Source organism: Dendronephthya gigantea, unplaced genomic scaffold (genome assembly GCF_004324835.1).
Source record: "Dendronephthya gigantea isolate DGI-Jeju-01 unplaced genomic scaffold, DenGig_1.0 000082F, whole genome shotgun sequence".
In the NCBI taxonomy this organism is placed as follows: Eukaryota; Metazoa; Cnidaria; class Anthozoa; order Malacalcyonacea; family Nephtheidae; genus Dendronephthya; species Dendronephthya gigantea.
In genome coordinates this window covers 380,145-400,010 of record NW_021163092.1, presented here as the reverse complement: position 1 = coordinate 400,010, position 19,866 = coordinate 380,145, and the positions used below count along the sequence as shown (strand labels likewise).

General features: G+C 37.5%; 3 protein-coding genes and 1 long non-coding RNA gene across 4 annotated transcripts; all 4 read right to left on the bottom strand.

Moving 5' to 3' along the window:
- Positions 1-405: 405 nt before the first annotated feature.
- On the bottom strand, positions 406-3,454 carry LOC114532933 (microtubule-associated protein 10-like). The gene is made up of 2 exons (XM_028554521.1): positions 1,747-3,454; positions 406-1,126 (listed from the first exon to the last, which is right to left on the bottom strand). Exons 1-2 carry the CDS (start codon positions 3,452-3,454, stop codon positions 657-659), a joined length of 2,178 nt encoding a protein of 725 aa, XP_028410322.1. The 3' UTR covers positions 406-656.
- Positions 3,455-3,766: 312 nt separating this feature from the next.
- Positions 3,767-8,519, bottom strand: LOC114532977. Its single transcript, XM_028554559.1, has 7 exons — positions 8,258-8,519; positions 8,078-8,174; positions 7,503-7,578; positions 7,042-7,109; positions 6,257-6,391; positions 5,814-5,911; positions 3,767-5,469 (listed from the first exon to the last, which is right to left on the bottom strand). The coding sequence occupies exons 1-7, from the start codon at positions 8,452-8,454 to the stop codon at positions 4,323-4,325; spliced, it is 1,818 nt and encodes a 605-aa protein (XP_028410360.1). The 5' UTR covers positions 8,455-8,519; the 3' UTR covers positions 3,767-4,322.
- Positions 8,520-13,808: 5,289 nt separating this feature from the next.
- On the bottom strand, positions 13,809-15,429 carry LOC114532952. Its single transcript, XR_003688003.1, has 4 exons — positions 15,210-15,429; positions 14,578-14,669; positions 14,252-14,359; positions 13,809-14,005 (listed from the first exon to the last, which is right to left on the bottom strand). It is a non-coding gene; the product is annotated as an uncharacterized LOC114532952 (long non-coding RNA).
- Positions 15,430-15,809: 380 nt separating this feature from the next.
- On the bottom strand, positions 15,810-19,866 carry LOC114532944 (retinal homeobox protein Rx-A-like). Its single transcript, XM_028554533.1, has 3 exons — positions 18,878-19,866; positions 17,819-18,012; positions 15,810-16,707 (listed from the first exon to the last, which is right to left on the bottom strand). Exons 1-3 carry the CDS (start codon positions 18,996-18,998, stop codon positions 16,357-16,359), a joined length of 666 nt encoding a protein of 221 aa, XP_028410334.1. The 5' UTR covers positions 18,999-19,866; the 3' UTR covers positions 15,810-16,356.

The following is a 19,866-nucleotide window of genomic DNA, read 5'->3' as shown; positions in this document are numbered from 1 at the left end:
ACCTGCCAAACACGTCCAATATATTCGCATACAAAACACTCCGTAAATTTTGTTTTGAATATATTTTTTTTTTTTAGGGCAGTGGCGTACGAGACACGATAATTGAAAAGAGATTAATCTTGCACAACATCAATATATGAATATGTGCACACCCCCCCCGCCAATCATCGTGTCTCGTACGCGACTGTTTTAGGACCAGCGTCCGAATAGCGCTATCCACCTCCACCGGATAGTGCTTTCTTTAATCGCTTTAAAATCGCCCGTTGTTGGGAATAACTTTGATTTAATCTTTGTACTCCTAAATTGAGGAACCTTTTTCATAATTATGGTCCAAAGTTCAAATTTTATTGCTTTTCAATCATTTTTAGAACGGTTAAAAAAATCACTATCCGGTGGAGATAGCGCTAACCAGCCTTCGTACAACCGGCCCCTTAAATTCATATTTTGGTTCACGTTTATATATACAATACAGGTGGTTTTGTTTAGCAATGGTAAGCCCTTTGGTAATTTGTATAATGGCCGAAATCATGTCACGTCACTGCTTCTTTTGCTGTCGTAGTTACTTGCATCGCCATCGGAGTCAAAATTATCCGAATAACTTGACTTCGATAAAACTTCATCAACATTAGAGTCTAAATTTTCGGAAAAAGTTGCATTCAAAACCTTGCCAATTGGCTGATTGATAGGCCTAGACTTTCAAGGGATAATCTACTGCACAATGAGGATCTACCAGGCGATTCTTTGCTGGATCCTTCATCGTTACTAGGAACATTACCACCTGGCTTATTCACTGAAGCGAGACTCCCATCTGATATTCTTCTGCCTGATGAACCAGATTCCTTAGTGGATCCTTCAGGGTTTACGTAAATTTGACCGCCCGGCCCATCACCCATATTTAGACTTTTTTCTGAAAATCCACCGTCAGAGGAAAGAGCCCTTTCTTGTAATCCATTATCATACCTTTCCTTGTAAGTGTATTTTCTGTTTGTTGCTATGGACACCAAATCTGATACATTTGGAACCTTACCACGGTCTTCGTCACTGAATAATTTATAAGCGTCTTCAATTTGATTTGATGTGGGAGTAGCACTTGCATCGCGAATTGCATCGTACTTGTACGTAGCACCTAAACACCGATGAAATACGGGGTATAAGTATATTGGGTTTTTGCTTCAGATGCCAAATACATTCCGGGCTGGTTTGATATACCTGGAAATTAGTCCCACACAAAACGAATACACAGTTATAATTAGGGTCATGTTCACCTGTTGTCCAACCAGGTTTTAACTCCCCTCCCTAAATCCAGCAGATGTTCATATCTGCAGGGGGGTGGTTTAAATCCGCTGTGACACAGGTATCATGCTCAAATTTGTGTGATATCTGTGTGACCAGTTAAGGTCATTTATATATGTATAGTTCTATTAATGGTTTATGTAATTATGTAAATATATCCACAGTTATTCATGTCCCAGTGCAAAAGCTATATCGACTTCGATATTCAATATTCCCCACAACCAAACCCCACATATCCATTTCACAAAATATCCATTTCGCTGAATACTTAGTTAAATGGGTAGAGTGTAGAGTGGAACTCTTGAAATGCAAGAATGCAGGTTAGAACAAAATAAAAATAGAAAAAAATGGTTGCTAGAGGTTTGGCTACACTATAATTGGACAAAAAGCAATGGTTTCTAGGGATTTGTCTACATTATTATTGGACAAAAATACTATACAAATAATACATACCTAGGCCAATATCATTACTTACACCATTATCAATACCATCAAATAACATGCCTTTGCTAAGACATTTTTGTTCTGTACTAGAAAAATTATCATCACTCATTTTAACTTGTATACCAAAATCCTGATATTCCAATTCACTTTTCTGCATCATTGTTGGATTATTTTCTCTTGATATCTGCTCAGCTTTCTGTTCAAAATGCTTGGCATATGAGTCATTTTCATCTTGTTTTGAACCATGTTCTGGCAACAATTTTCCAGCAGCAACATTTGGTTCCCCTATTTCCTTTTCAACCAGTTTAAAATTTTTCTTATTCATAGCTTCTCTTAATTTCTGAGTCCTAGTTGTCCCATATTTCAGTGAACTTTTTTTAAACTTTACAGGATGTCTGGAGATCAAAACACCTTTTTTAATGGGCATAACTGGTTTAGACACAATGGCACCCTTTCTGAATACTGGGTGTGATGGTTTCTCTTTCCTGCCAGATTTCTGTGTCTTTGGAATTTTTTGATCTTGTGGATAGTTTAGGATGACATGATCTTTCTCGTGAATCCTGACTTGTTTACTTTTATTAGGTGGTGTGCATTGTTCATGATTTTGTTCAGGTAAACTATCATTTACATATTTGGTCCTAACTAAGGATAGTTCATCAAGCAATGCCTCAATCAGAGGCAGGCTTAATTTTTTATCATGTGAACACTGAGTTGAAGCATTACCTTGATGGCTTTCAGATGTTTGTACGGATGCATCAATATATCCTGGCCTGAAATGCATTTCATCTTTAGGATGTTTTACTAATTTTCCTGATGATGTAGGCACTACTCTGGCCGCTGTAGATTCATCACTGGGGTTTTTAATCTGTCTTTCTGAGGACTTTAAGACTACTGGCAGTTTGGTGAATGCTGAAATGCTGTTGTAGTATAATGGTGGTGGTCTTGTAATATTATGATGTTGAATACTTAATAACTCTGGGGTGTTCAATTTTTCATGTAGTTTCATATTTTGCCCTATACTTATGTTAGTTTGAGTATCAGCATCAGCTAGCATAATGTGAGTGTGTTGTACTATGTTGGGTTGAACTGGAATCTCGTTGTCACTTGCAATGTGCTCATTTTGCTCAGGTGATGCCCTTATATCACCAATATTAGTAGCTTCCTCAGAGAGTGTCTGAGGTTCAGTTGGAATACTTTCTTTCTTCTTTCGCTTAATTTGCTTCGAAAGCGATTGCTTCACATGCCCGGTAATACCGACGCCAAAACTAAACATTCTGAAAGCTAGCTTTACCGTAGCAACACAAGAGCCCATTAAATTGTACATCTCGTATTCTCCCTTGTCTCCTGAAACAGCAGGCATGTCAAATCCATTATTTTCAGTATTTGCGCGTATGTTTTGAAAGGAACTTACCAAGGAGATAGTTGTACTCGCCAGAAGTTTGGTATTCGTGAAGGAGGCGTCCACCAGCATGATGTACAAAGGTGTATCTCGCAGTCTATCTCGGAGAATATCTGCACTCATTTTGAAAAGGCACGACTTTCCCGATTGAATTTCATACGATAGCTCGTTTGCATGGAATTCGCGTTCCGAACGTATAACAACTGTTGGGAAATCAAGTAGGCGAAAAGCTACAGCTGGCTTACGACAGGAAACATAAATATTATCAAGATTTTCGACGATAACTTCGAGGGAAAACAAACTTTCATCATCAGCCATTTTGAAATAGTTCGCGCGAAAATTTGGCGGGAAATACGAACGGTACACTGGCCTGTATGCATAAACTGGAGGTAGGCATCTAAATGCCCGTTGCAATTCTTTTAATGGACCTTTTTCATAATGACGTCAAACGCGGAAAGTCTGATGTTACACGAAGTTTGATTGGCTCGACAGTTTTGTGGAGCCAATTAAATTTCGTGTAACATCAGACTTCCCGCGTTTGACGTCATTATAAGAAAGGTCTATTGAAAGGGCATATATGCCCCTTTCTCCTCTAGGGTATAATTTCGATTTTCGATGCCACTTAGAGACACCACTTTTAGATATAATGTCTACAACAGCAATTCAAAGACTTGAGCAGAGCTGTTTTAAAATATAGATGTACTTTATAAAATCACATACAACAGTTCATGACTACAATCAGCATTATATCGAAAAATATTTAACAATTTTACAAAGCTCGAGTCGTGCTGCATTGATTCCATAATTTTTGTGTGACCGAATTGTATAATTGATATAAATATCGTCTCCACTATGCTATAAACGCTTTACGTGCTATATAGCTTAATGTAATAGACTTTTCGCATAATGACGTCAAACGTGGGATGCAAATGTGACACGAAGTTTGATTGCCTTCGCAGAACCGTGACAAAACTAACAGGCGAATCAAACTTTGTGTGATATCAGACTTTCCGTGTAACGTCATTATAGGAAAGGTATATTTTTCAGCACTAAAACCATATCATTTTTAGCTTATAACCAATTACAGCTGAGCCACCTCCCATATCATACTATAAATACTTTTTTATATTTGACAATGAATGATCATCCCACTACGTATTTGGCATGGGCCACAATGATTATTTCGCTACTGGAAAATTTCACTCATGACTGTTGCAGTGCCCTCCAACGAAGTTATATCACTTGCACTAACAGATCTCTTAGAACTACCGCTTTTATCAAATCTTTTCTCCTCCAAAGAGGACAATTCGAGATCAGATACACAGTGTTTAAGTTTTCGGGAAACAGATGGCATTGTTTCTTGCAAATATGTTCCCAGCCTACGTATTCGTGGCAATTTAAAATATTCCCAGCTCTTCGCAAAGCAAAAGTTGTCCCAAACTGAGCTCACATCTTGATGTAGTAGGGGTTCAGTTCTATCTGACGGCACGGGCCCATTTTCGGTAAATTTAGTAGCATTTTGTTTTAACCTATTCTTTTGTGAATTACTAGTCGCTTTCTTATTTACTATTTTTAATGATGTTGTCTTGCTCGATTCTCCTTCTTTTTTCGCCTTATTTACGAAATCTGTTCTTCGACGTTTTCTAACGTGGGTTATCCTAGTTGGTGAACTTTTCCTAGCCATTTGAATATCACTAAATGACAAGCTACCAGTTGTAGGATCCCTTACGGAGGCATCTGTTATATTGCTAATTGCTTCTTCCTCCATACTCGCAACGTCTTCAATGGTGTTAAACTCGGATTCATCGAATCCATCATCGATATTTTCGCCGATAATATTCACTTTCTTTACCCGTCTTTGAACTGTCTGAGATATTTTCGGTTGTTTCCTATGCAACCTTAATTTTACACGTGCCACGCGAGTGAAACGGTGCCTTTTAATTTCACTCGATGTCGACGGTACATTCTCCGGTACACCCATTTCTTCTTGCACCAGTTGTGATGGTCCTCTGGGATTCAAACAGACCGCCTCAACATTTGAGACTGGAGTGCCGCTAACAACTGACGGTTCAGCATTGGAAACTGGAGTGGTTGTGACTGTTGTGACTGCTGTTGAAGTACGTACGGTATTCAATTGTGAGGTGCTCGCGGGATTTTGGCATTGCACATTGTTAACATGTCGACGTTGTGCAACACTACTTGTAGTTGCTGAGGGTTGAGTTGTACTGGGCATAAATTGATTGATGCAAGCCGAGTAAAGCAGGGTAACAGTTATGAAATTTCCCAGAATGCCAAGAAAAGAAAACAATATTGGCCAGTTGAAAAAAAGATATCTGGTAAACGAGAAAAATGGTTATCAGCACATGGCGCGTTGTTATTTACAGCCTATTATGTTTAGTGCCTAGCCAAGGTGTAGTGGGCGTTGTCAAGGCGCATGCGCCAAAAAAATTGGAAATAAGCGTTTTGCAAACGCGTTGGGGGGAGGGGAATGTTTCTTAAATTTGAATACATGCACACGAAATATTAAGCTACAACAAACTTTTCGAGCGGCATGTTTAATCTAGTATCACATTATCCCCAAAAGTACTCAGTCGCCCGCTCCTCCCATTTAAAGGCTAGGCCTTATTTTAAAACTGTTCCGGAACACAATTTTCTAAGATTTTCATGCAGTGTGTACCTGAGCCCTGTAAATGAAGCTTGAATACGAAGCGTTGACGAGTAGATTTCAACTTGCTTCGTCATAATCACAACCTTGGCTTGAACTACGGGATTGTACTGAAATGAAAAAGCGTGTAAATACACACGATTAAAGTAATCAAACGTTGTTGAAACATCTTCAGGCTTGAAGGTTGGAATCACTTTCAATTACTTTAAAATTCTTCCATGCCCCAAAATGTTTGGATTCAGAATTTTCAGAACATTAAATATTCACTTTGAGAATTACGGCTTCAGTTATGGATACTGAAGCTCCGCTTACACTACACTCAATTTTTCGACACGGGGCTTAAATTTACTATTCGGTAACATTGAAGTACCTGCAGTACCTGCAATTACTGATAGTTACTATATTCGACTATATTAGAACTATCCCAACAAGCTCAACGTAATTATTCAACTGACCGAATCATCGATGTAGTCATCAAAGAATTTAATCTCCACTTTCTGTTTTTCCTCACTGATTCCAAGTGTGAGAGGAAGAGAGTAAAATATTGTTCGGAACAATCGGACAAGACTGGACTCATAATGCAGCATGCACTGAAACATAAAGAATGATGTTTGTGAACAGAAATATCAAAGAAAAAACACAAAAGGGAAACAGATGGGATAGGAAGGAGAACCAAGATACGCCTATTCAAGACCTTAGTTCGACCGGTCGTGCTATATGGCTGTGAAAAGTGGAAGATCACAAAGGCAGACGAACGAAGACTGAACAGTTTCAAATGCCCATGTCTGAGACGGATACTGAGGATTACATGGCAGCAAAGAATATTAAACAACAGAGTAGTGGAGATGGCAGATATCAACAACATAATTTGTGTGATACGACGGAGAAGGTGAAACTGTTTAGGACATGTACATTGGAAAGAGGACGAGAATGATTGCTTTACAACATTAGTGTGGAAATCAGAGTGACGAAGGGCAAAGGGAAGACCGAAGACTTCATGGAGAAGGACAAGTCAGTTGAGAAGGAAAGAGAGCAAGCAGGATGGAAAAGCTGGAATGTGGCACGCACAGAGAGCATTGGTCACGGCCACGAACAGAGAGCATTGGCAAAGTAGCGTGACGGCCTTATGCGCCTACTGCCGCGATGAGACAAGATGAGATGAAATGCGGAAATGGATAAGAATTAAGAAAACTGTTCCATGTAATTTGTCCATAAGTGTGGAAAGAAAAAATGCACTTACTGAACGAGAGGAGCTTTTCAAGACCGTCCCTTTGGAAGATAAAAATTTTACGTTTACCATGAACATACCTTGAAATAAAAAGAAAATATACAATAGTAGCCGAATTAGTTCACTGGAATAAGCAATTCGGCAGTGTGAATGGCTTGCGAAAATCTTTAATTGCAACCAATCCCGAATATTTGTTCTCACGTCGCATCCTATTTGGCATGTGGTTGGATCGCGTGGACAAGTTTAACTAGTGGAAAATCATAAGTTTAGAAACGCAAATGCCTTTCAAAGACTCTATACTAGCCTCTTTTTTAAACTATACGGCTGAGACGCTGAGCTTTCCTTTGGCTTCACGGTATAAATTTGTCTAACTAGTATATGCAAAAATCTTAGTTCCAGATGAAATTCTGTTTCTTTTATTGCATTAATAGGAAGATTGAGTGATGATTGAGCAGAAATTTTCAGTGACTTACCCAATTTTTCGTTCGTAGGTGATGGGGGCATTTCAAGATCTAGGAAAACTTTATATGCTTGTCCACGCATTAACATCTAAAAAAGAATTCATCAAAAACCGATGTTTAAACACATTCGCTAAGTCTCTCGTTATTTAAGGATACATATATAGAAGGCAGTAAGCCGAAAGGATTACTCAAACTCTGAGTGTAATTGTCGATATCAAAAACAAAGATGTCACTTGAATTTTTAATTATGTTTACAAATGTTGCATGCAAATTAGTCTTATGCTTGAATATAGACCAACATACATACAATCTTTGAAGCAAAAACTAAAGGTTTTTCTTTCGTTTTAAATCATAAACATAGCTGCTGAACCGATCAAATACGGTGCTAAAATGGTCCTAATTTCTGGCGGGAAATGGGTTTGAGTTTCAAACAAAATTTGTCCACGAAATCTGGCAATTCACTTGTCGTGCAGGAACTTGAATTAAACCGTGTGCTTATAAACCGTCTAGCTATTTATCAAAAACTTAAGCTGTCAAAGTGTAAGTCATATAAACTACAAGCAAATGATGATTGTCATGAAACTAACCCTTTCTTCATTCGCTTTGCTGGACGAAGTGAAAAATACATTTGCTTCGGGATATGTACACAAAGCCGTCGATTCCTCTTGCCCTTGGCAGTCCGAGCTACACAAACAATAGTTCACGGGAAAAAATCAGCACTCGGAATATTGTAAATGGATAAATCAGTTTCGTTGTTGTTTCCCTACCTGAATTGAAGATATACGGGTTTCACATGAGACATTACGGGCATATAGGCTTGGTAGAACGTGGCGAACATTAAAATAGCGATAAATAACAGTACAAGACCGGTTAAAAACGACGAGATGACACGATAAAATACATATTTGAACAACATCATAGCCACGGAAAAAATAGACTTCATTATAGTAAAAAAAGTTGACATTTTGTTCTCTGTTTTTATCAAATTTTTGCCTTTCTTGTTCAGCAATTCAACTTGTCATCGGCTTGTCATCGTTTGTCAATCGTCGCGTCCCGGTAAACACTGATCTTAGAAGGTTATAGGGACTACTGGATTAATTAAAGTTTATTAATTGGCATTCAAGATGTTACTTTTGGCGCGAAAATATCTTATTCTTAGCCGTAGACTTCTTTATTAAGCTTAATCCTTTGCCAATGAGTTGGCAAGTCAGTGATTCTGCAAGCTATATCACTTAAGCATTTCACATCGATCATTCTGCCATCTGGAAACTCGTTACGTGATTGCATCTGCAAGAAAATCGGCAATCAAATCTTTACCTAAACCAACGCATATAATAACTTTGTAAATCAATGCATTATAAGCTCGGCATATCCTCTGCTAAGATGTTGTTCCCGACGAAGAGCTCTTATATCAGACATTATACGAAGATCAGTGTTACCGTGAAATGAAAGTGGGCATAGCCGTGTTTTGTATTGCAAAATGTCACATAGCCACCTGTCTACGCAAGTAATATGTATGATTGGCAATCTTGATTAAAATAGTATATTGTTAAGAAGTTGTTGACTTAAGATATATTATTGGATATTCATGAACACGAAACTAACGCGATGAACAATAAATCGAGGACGACAAAGTGTTGGAAAATATTGAATTACAGAAACTGTTAAAACCTCATTGATTTCGAATCGGTGCACTTGTTCCATAAATTAGGCCATTTTGCGAGCATGGAGACCATGCCCGGTAACAATCATTAGTTATGCAAAGCATATCTCTTCTCATACCTAATTTACCCTACGTTTCGTCAAGTGAGGCCGACCAAGACTACACATGATATGTTATGTTAAAATTGATCAACAGCGGCATGTATTGTGAATTTTATTGCAAACAAAAACATCAATTTTCCCATTATATTCGATGACTATATTTGAAGAAAGCTTTCGTGTCTTGTAGGCAGGTAGCGAGTTCGTGCGTTCTAAGGCAAAATTAGAAAAAAAGCCAATGCCGTGCAGAGGCCCTCTGTAATTTTCAAAGCAAAAAAGTTTAAACTTATACATATGTATTATTGTTACTTTCGAAGTTCGGTCATTGGTGAACATCAAAACGGAAGATAGTCGAATGTCATGTAAGAAAGATGTATGCCACGCGCTATATGCCAATATGGCCTCATAAAAAAGGCAAGCAACTTAAAGGGATATAGGCACCGGAGGTGATAAACTGCCTAATATCATGATCGTTACTTGACTTCACTTCGGCGTAGCTGATCTTGTCGGGGACAATAATGGTAATGATGTGCAAAAGACGACACGAATTTTGCATTGTTATATATATAGTTTCTTGACGTGGCTTGTGATTAGTATTTCGAATGAAATGATTTAGCGGGATAAGGTATCTAAGGAACAGGTCAATGTTTACATGGCTAACAACAAGATAAATATACTAGATAATCCATCGTTGACCAATCCTTTTATTTAATCACAAAATTTTCCCCGTACATTGATGACTTTTGAAGTGCTTTCTTAACGCTATTGGACTTGTAAAACTGCGGAGGAAAAAAATGAAAAATTGCCCGCGTCAATGCTGGCGACGATAATTTAAAATAATGCTTGTTGTCAACAGGGGGCTGGCTTGATTAAAAAGTCATTTGAATAAAGCGATTTTATAGTCCAATTGTGGAAAACCAATATTCTCATATCACGCCATCAGCTGAGCAGCTGAGGGCTGCGGCAAACATAATGAAAGCCCGCTCGAATAGTTCGGTCAGCTTCAAGTTGCTCTGTTCTTAATTGATTTCCTGCCTGAGAAATATGGGGTTTACCTTCGAACCTGAATGAAAAAACGCTCGTTTGCCATCAGCAGGCATTTGATATAAAAATTAGCGTCGACTGGTAGCACCTCACGCGATATGTTCACGAGGATCCCGACATTTATCCCATCCGAAGGCTTGGAAGCCGTAAATGAACAGCCAATTCCTAGGAAAGAAGCGAAGAAGGCGACTTACGGCGTTAGCCAAGCACGTAGAAAGCGAACGAAAGCGATAAGAAAGAGAGTTGGGGTGAAAAAATCGGACGCTGATCATTGTGAAGAATTACCCGTAATATCAGGCCGGGATAGCAGAGCTCATACGTTACAAACACCAACGCGATTTAGCAAGTTAAGGAGTAGCAAACTTTTCGAAAGTCGTACACCCGCTCCGTATAGCCCACCATTTCAAAGTAAGGAAGTAATCTGCGAACTTAACCGAAGGGCGCATAAAACGTCGGAACAGTCTAGTCCAATGACAGCTGGAGTTGTTTCAAGTAGCGGAACGGAGTTGTCCGAAGAAAGAGAACTATTGACATACCCTACAGTACACACAAGATCTAGAAGGAAACTAACAGACGATACGCATGACACACGGGTCAAAAAGCAAGCAAAGCAATTGCTTTATCACCAAGAGGAAGCAGCGAGGATGGATTGTTCATCAAGACCACTGGATCATTCGCCGTTTAGCAAGGGGGAAGGAACTTCGGGTACCGAATCGAAGACGCCTTTGCTTATTGAGAATCACTCGCATTTCAAAGGTCCAAGGCAGACTCCTCATGAAAATGACGTGTTTAAAAGTTTCAAATCGAAGATCCCTGTACGCTTTCCTGATATACAGGAGAACAAAGGCCTTCACGAAAGCAGGGTAAAATACAGTCCAAATAAGCAAAGTACAACACTTCCGCCGATATTGAACCTGAATAGCAGTAAGGGCTCGCCTGATCAACCCGGACATGTGACGCAAGCAACGCTGTTCGATTATCAGAATATTGTTGAGCAGGACTTTAAACGGCTCGGAGAGAATTTGGAAAACACTTTTAGGCTATTACAGCAGTATATCAAGTGCAATACAAACACAAATACATTAGCATAAAGAGGTGTTAAACAGGCGGCCTAACTTATAAACCGTTTAATAAAAGTATGGTTTCTCATTAGGCAAGTAAGATGTATTTGTTAGGGAGGGATTTAAGCCGTAAATAAAGAATGTTTATCCTTTATTTTGACTTCTACGAGCCAGCATATTTGCAACAATCAAAATACGGAAACGCCATGAGATTATTTGCGAGAAGTATTTATTATGTCGCTTGGGCAACAGATCGGAAAGTTGCATATAGAATTTAGCTGTCTTGATGGGTGCAAAAGTCTTAAAAATACGGATGTCGTTAAAAACTTATTATTCGGCTAATAAATTTAAAATGGAGAAACGCTTGAGCAAAGGGAATTCAATAACTTTTCATAATACTGCAGACAATGAACGCCAAACGTTGCAAATTATTTATAAGTCTAACACAGCATGACCCCAAAGGATTCATGCAATATAAAAATTAAAAACAAGAAAAAGCCGTCTCCATGCATGAAAGGCTCTTCTTGTGAGATGTTTCTTCCCTCAAAATGATCTTACTGCATTTTCTTCCAAGGGCAATGACAATAGCTAAGTGCAATAACGCTATGTTGGGTCAGTATAAGAAACTTTGTCGACAGAAGTCAACACACAAATCTTTTGAGTTTTGACACGTGTTTTTATTATTCATAGTTTACTTTCCGCGAAATATGTAAACATACGCTGCAATGTCACTCCCCTTTTACGGTTATACACTATATATGAGAGAGAAATGATCGTCTACTAATTTAGTTCATGCAAATGAATCTTTAAACGGCATATATATTATTCAATTCGCACGTGCGAATTTTCACAATTCATCTTACTACGGTCTACAGAAATAAATAATTATAAGTGGTTTTCAACCATGCAACGTGTTACTGTTATCGACAGGTCGACCTGTAAATTATGAAAGCCGCTGGTATCAAGTCATATAAAAAGAATAAATCCATTTCAGGAAGATCTCTAAAAAACATCATCCACTATTTAAAACAATTGGAGCTTTCATATACTATGGGAACTATTCCAGCTGCATGTAAATATTTGTATTCGTTGCATGCACGATAAAATATGAAAAACAAAAGCCTTGTAGAATTTAAAATGAAAAACCAGTTGGATATCGCAGTCTGTTTTCTTAAATAAATTGAAGGTATATGTTTACAGGAGCTTAATATTACACATAACCAAAGCCACGTAATTAAACAACGCATGACAAGTGTCAAATGTTACTTTGATTGGAATGACTGAAACTCTTCCTTGGATGGATATTACTCTGATCATATCTTATCATCGCAAAACTTAAGTTTAGAACATACAAGAAATAGGCCAATGGGATATAGCCGGTTCGTTGTTTTGAATATTCGGAGTTGAATACATCACTGAGCTATATAATACTGCTGGAGTGATACTGACGCAAATACAACTTTTAGCAGACACTCAAAAACGTATATCTAGTAACTGATAGAAATATATATATAGCATTATCAACATTCCACCAGAGACTAACGCACTGAGAAAGTTACGATTGTACGAGACTCCAATAAAAACATTAAGATTCCTTAATCTTTGGTCTTGTTTAAAAGTAATAATAGCATGCTGGACTTTTGCTGTCATGTAATTATTTGATAAGAAGTTCCATAATTCATTTGAGACAGAAGACTTTACTAAACAAAATATGTAAATCATGTAGCTATAACCTTTTCAGATCTCCTAACGCGAGCGAGCTTAAATAATAAATGAAAATTAAAGCCCACTACACCGGCTAGTTCTACAAAAAAAGAAAATTACTTCCCACAAGTATTAACAACATACGCCACTGTGCATTTGACACAAACATTGCATTATATTCCAGGTTAATTCACGCTATGCCACAGCTATGCCAATCACGCTAAAGGCAGCATGATTTCCCACGCGAAATCTAAGGAGAGATCAGTTTTCCCGCTCAAATATGTTCAATGAATACGACAAAGGGGACGAATATTATCATGTCAGCGTTTGTTAGCCGGTTTTTTCAGACAGTGAAATATTTAAGAAATCAAGATGCTAGCCAAATGTGTTTGCCTTTCAGAATAACAAATTATAGGTTTAGACTTTTGACCCAAATTTACAATTTCACAATTTACATATACTTCATGTTATTCAATTATAAATATTTTCATAAATACTATTATGTCACATCTTTGTCATTTTCAGACTTTTCGAGAATGTTTAGGCTGAACGATCCAGGCTAAAACGTTTGCTCATATTAAAACCTTTTGGAAGGGCCCTATTGATTACTAATTATACGAATTTATTTTTATTTTTCTTTCTGTGATTCCAAAGAAAAATAATTCCCGAGATAAACAAGCCCACAAAATGCCCCACCATTGCACCAACAGCACAGGGTATTGGCCAAACCTAAAAAAAATTATTCTTGAAAAGTGGCTATGATGTCTTATGACACAACATCGTCTTCACATACAAAATGCCTGAATTTGACAGAAATGTTCAAGTATGACCCTTACTTGCCAGTCACGATCCCAGTCCAATGGTAGGGTGAAGGCTCCAACCCAGGCTCCTAACAGAGTGAGAACCATTGTACCACAAATACAGGATGGAAAATTGATTCCCCTCCTAACACAACACAATAGCAAGGCTACTTCAAACTAAATATTGTTAAAGAATATCTAAATACATTCATTAAACTACATACAAGTGTAGCAAGTAATTAGCTTGTCATAGGAGACATACTTCTGGTAAGTATTTGCCCAACCTCGTACCCAGGGTAAAGACGCTGGGTACGAGGTTGGTATTTGCCTAAGTTTGCTTGTAATAATATAAATATATTATTAATTTTATTAAACTAAATAAAAAACATACCCTTTGCCTTGAAGCACCATAAATATATTATCCGCTTCAGTCAAGAGGAAAGGAAGTACAACTAAAGTCGACATCATGGCTGACCACATAAATGTTTCCTCTAAATAACTAAACACAAATATATATATATATATATATATATATATATATATATATATATATATATATATATATTAGCCCAACATTTAGCACTGCTACACTTTACACTTAGCATTTAAGCATTTTGCTCTGTTTTATACACCACAAACAAATGTGACAATTAACAAATACAGTCATACAATGTCAGTCAACTCACTGATAATCTTTTTAGTAGCATTTTTGATTACCTTAGGAGTGCAGCACCATATAGAACAGCAAGACAATGAAATGTAAGCACCCCAATAAACCATTTCAGCAAAGACATCAGAATAAAATTTCCCTGAAAATAGAACTAATTCCTCATTCCATCCCTTCAGTAAATATAAAGAGGATTGCAGGTTCAGCCATTTTAGAGACAAATTTTGAAGGCGCCTTGTGTTACATCTGGATTTTTGGTACTTCTATTTCAGTGTTCTCATTGTCTAGATATTTCAGTGTCACTGAACTATACGTACATCAATAGTCCAAGAACATATCTAGCCATCAACATAGGCATACAGCCTACTCCCATTTCACAGGTTTTCTCACTTTTCTGGACATGCAATCTAGGTTCATTTTTAAAACTTCTAAACTCTCGCTATTCAACACTGCCATTTTCTAGCTAGCAGGGAATGTACTAAGTCACTGACTAAGTCAGTCTATAAGACTAATTAGAGTATAGGTAATAGGTATTCTGATACTATTAAATAGTATTATGAAAATCATACTATTTCATAGTTTTTCTGCTGTAGCTCACTGTTTCCTCAAACGTGGCTACGGCGACACGTTTCTACAGCTACGTGCGCATTTATCTAAACGAAGTGAGATGAAAAACCAGTACCTTAGTTTGTGAAGGTGACAGCAGCGTATTTGCAAAATTTTGGCCACTCATGAAAAGTAAAATATAATAACCTAAAACATAACTCGGGCAGAAGAACTTCAAACTGGTCACTGGTGACTTTATCAGCCCTATGTCATTCGTGAGGAAATTTGAAATGGTGAGAGAAAATATGAAATTTATTAAAAGAATTCCAACGACTTTTAGGCATGTCAAATCGTCCATATTGAAACCACGCGAGGTCAGGTGTGATTCCGCGGAAATCGCGGGAAGCCCACACTCCACGCGGAGATGTTTATTAATAAGACAAAAGGTAGTGTCGCAGCTCCTCACAAGAATGATTTTCATTGGCTGAACTTTACAATACATTTCTGTTTCAACCAATAGCATAGCTTCGTTCTTTAGAAAGCATAGAAAAGCATTATCCAATTAGACGAAAGCTTCCGAGAGCTGCGACATGTCCTGAGACAAGACAAAAATTGTAATCAGTCATCATTTTGTAAGCTCTTTTTAACTAAAAAATAGTTTGTTTAAGGCAGGTAATTTCACAAAAGTGCCATCATTAACGCTTTAACAGTTTTTATTGTTTCAGTTTAAACGCTATAGTTTATTACAATCAGTGCAAGGCTTTCATTTATAAATTATAACGTCTTTATATTCTCTGAATAGAATGAATAACGTCACAGAGTTTGTTGAAGTGCGCATGCAATTTGCAAAATGTTATATTATGTCTCATATTAAATCAATATAAAAATGTTTGTATGAAACGCTATTCAAGGTTTGGTGCTTAATAATTAAAAAATATATCTGTGCACTAAAATTGAGAGGTGCACTAATTCTGCCTTTAAATCAGTGAGGTACATGTGAGTGTGCTTTCTGAATAAGTGCAAATGGAACAACTAAAAGATAGCAAAATGTACATTATACCACAATACATCGCGAGCAACTAATAATTATAACGTTCGTTTGTCTTTCGAAAACCGGCACTAAGTCTCTTTTTTCAAAGAATTCTGACAGGAACAACGATGTACTCTGGCAAAATGCACATCGGTGCAATGATTTATTATTATGGTGCAATGGCAGGTGAATGTTCTATACACATTACAAAACAAAGGCGGATAAAAATCTCGCTTCTTCAGTCTTCACGGCACTATTTTGTCCGACAAAGTTCAAAAGGCCATCTATAACTCGCAAAATTTGACGTTGGCGCCATAAGGGATGTCGAGGAAATCGAGGGTTTATAGTATGCTTGATAAAGTGATGCGGGATAGGAATAGAAATTTGTCCATCTTGGTACCAGGTTATCCAGTTGTGATGTATACTGTACCGTAGGCCGTTGATAGCACATCGTACTCTGGCATGACCATGGAAGGTATTCAACATTGTGTAGCCTTGGTTTGCCATCAGTTGCAATTGGTGATTTTGTTAAGGGTTTTCCCTGGACGGCAATACATTGTTGTTCCTCACGTCTTTGTTTGGCCCGACGGTTCTGGAACCACACCTGTTTAAAGGAGATTATTAGAAATAAGACGCATTATATCATAAAGTAGACTTATAGCATACGCCCATCGAAAAACGATCGAAATGGATACTTTTACCGCACTTCCGGTTTAAACACAACCATAGATTAGACGAGACTTATAAACACATTTTATGAACAAACATGCATTGATAGTTTTACAAATGTTTAACTGCAAACAGTGACACTTGGGTAAAGTTTTGTTGGATTTTTGCTAAAAGCCCAAGAAATACGATAGCGATCGAAAGCGGCTGTCAATATTTCATGCACATCAAATTTCTTTATAGTTTCGCGATAGTTGTATATTCAAGTTAATTCAACACCATCCTACTATATGGACGTCGTTATTGTCAGACGAAAGACTTGTCTTTTGAACGATTGCGAATAAAATTCGCATGTTGTTGAAAAAGCAGTGAAGACTGATGCATGCGCGCTTTATCAGTTCAAACCAAAAATTACAACAGCACGATATGTAATGAAAAAAGAATGTATTCAAAGGCAAATTTACGAAATAAATTTCATGTAAAGACGAAGTGAGCAAATGGAAAAAAAACTGCCGGCGCTGATACGGTTATTGTATAGCTATATATATATAACGTCACGCAAGGCTTATATAGTCCTAAAGTTCAAAAGTCTAAAGTCCCTTAGTCCAAAAGTTGGAATAGTGGGGGATGTGGGTTGCATGGAGCGTGGGTTTCCGAAAATAAAATATTGGGTAGTTTTTATCATACTAAAATAAGAAGCGATATACTATATTGGCCTTTTCTGTTACCAAAATAGCATGTTTATGCCGGAAGCCGCAAGCCATGCAATCTTCATAATTTCTACATGCAACTTACTACGATTTCATTCACAGGCTAAATGCATCGGCTACGTTTATATCTATACGTTTTGTTGAATTTTTTTTAAAAGCGTATGGCCGAAATGTGAAAACTGTGAAATCATGTTTTTCAATTCATTCCGGCATTCCGTGAGGACGGTGTCTTAGTTTGGTCGTCTATAACCGCACGTTTACTAAACATCAATCCTTTTACAAGACCGTTTGCAAAACATAGAAGTAAACAATGTGTAATTCTCACGCAAGCTTACTGACCTGCACTCTGCCTTCCTCCAAATCCACTTTTTTTGCCAACGAATCTCTGGCCTCTACGTCTGGGTATTGCGAGATACGATAGGCAAGCTCCAGCTGTTCCAGCTGATAGCGAGTAAATACTGTGCGATGCCGTCTCTTCTTCTTTTGAATTTGCTCGTACATATCGTCGTCCGTTCGCTTCCTCTTACACAGAACTAAAGAAGCATAATCGAACGTAATTAAAGCTCACAAGAGCGTTATTAAAGGCTGAAGATCAAACTCCACCTATATTCCTCAACGTTAATCCGGTAAATGTGTAAAATCCGTGAAATCGTCACGTCTTAACTAGTATAAGAATTTCCGTGTGTAAATGTCAAAAAAGCAAGCCGCCAGAGTTTATCGCGTAGTTGAACAAGAACTTCGTGTTTGGCCTTAATGATTCTTATATGAAATGTTTGTTACAAACAGAAGGGATTTAAAAAAAGATTTTAGACTTAATTTACTGTAAATTGTCAAGACGCCGAATACAAATCGTAACGATTACGACATAATCGTTTCTGACCTGTCGAGTTGTTATAATGCGTCTATAATCATATTGATCAGTTTAATAACTGATGGGAATATAATCGTATTACCATGCATTAATATCGATAATTAGGTCAATATCTACAAAGTTGATAGCTGTGATAACTAATTTCTTAATTAGGCTCTTTGCGTAGGATGAATTAGTTCTAATCAAGGCAGACGTCTCATGCAAAGGTATTAATAAGAGCATCTGATGTGTCCATAGAATTCTATTACGGGAATTGATGTCTTTATACGATAAAATCATTGATCAAATTACTCAATAACTCTATATATTGAAGTAAACGTTACAGCGTTCTCGCGCTGTATTGACAACCAAATATTTATATTATCAAAATATAGTGCATGTCGAATTAACATTGCGCAGGAGGAAATTATCTAATAGAGGATGTTGTCACGCTTGTAAAATCACATATCGTTTAGCTGTGTAATAAAGTATAGAGATAATATTTGGACGATGAGCTGTAGGCAACATAAAGGACATATAAGACTCACCACTCATAGGCGCACATGATAAAGTTGGACTGATAACTGGACCGCGTGATTGTGCAATAAATTGACCTGCGTCCATCACAGTAACGCCGTTATCTTCTTCATTTTCGCTGAATGCTGTCATGGTGAGTTTATTCCTCAAATCTTGTGCTACGTTCTTTGCTTCTTCTCTGGCTCGAGTCTCGAAGTTGCTTTGTCGACGGCTTGCTTCAAAATGAACTGCACAGTGTGTTTATACAACGGGTTAATTGCGACAACTATTTGTTTAGATTTCTTTGTCAGGTAATTATGCCGTTCGTTAAATATTCAACACATAATTTGCCCCGTCAACACAAATTGTCACGAAATCTGCAATTATCATTACGATACGTTCGAATCGATTCTAAAGCAACCAAAATAAGCTTGGCTATATTACGGAGAATTTTGGATGAGAAAAAGACCTATAAGGCTTTCTTTGACGATTTTTTTGACGTAGGCTTGTAGCTTCATAGCTACTATATTTTGTTGCTAAACTATAGTTGCTGCTAAGCAAAAGTAAACATGACGCAGAAATAGCGTGCACGATTTCAAAACTTTCATCGGCTCAATAAAAACATCTACATGAACCACACAGACCACGAAAGCCTTCCTAGGCTAAATATTCCCCTTGAAGCATTCAGACCTTCGCTATAATAATAATCAATATTCTCGCAGTTAAAAGATTAAATTTAATCAATTTAGGCCGTACGGTATAGAGTAGTATATTAGCCCCACCTAGAGCTGCAAAACAAATAAATATATGAGTTGTTTTAAAACTATATACCGCTGTCTTTGCACTTTGAAGAAGCGGTATGCACGGTGAGGGACCAAAGCACTATGGTCAAAAGGATATTTTTTGAAGTCATAAAATACGTCGCTTTCCGAAAGCGTCACGCTATAGGCAGCGCAACCGCAATACCAAGTGCTTGCGTGCGACATATCCGCGCCATGCATGGACATTTTGATTCGGCGAT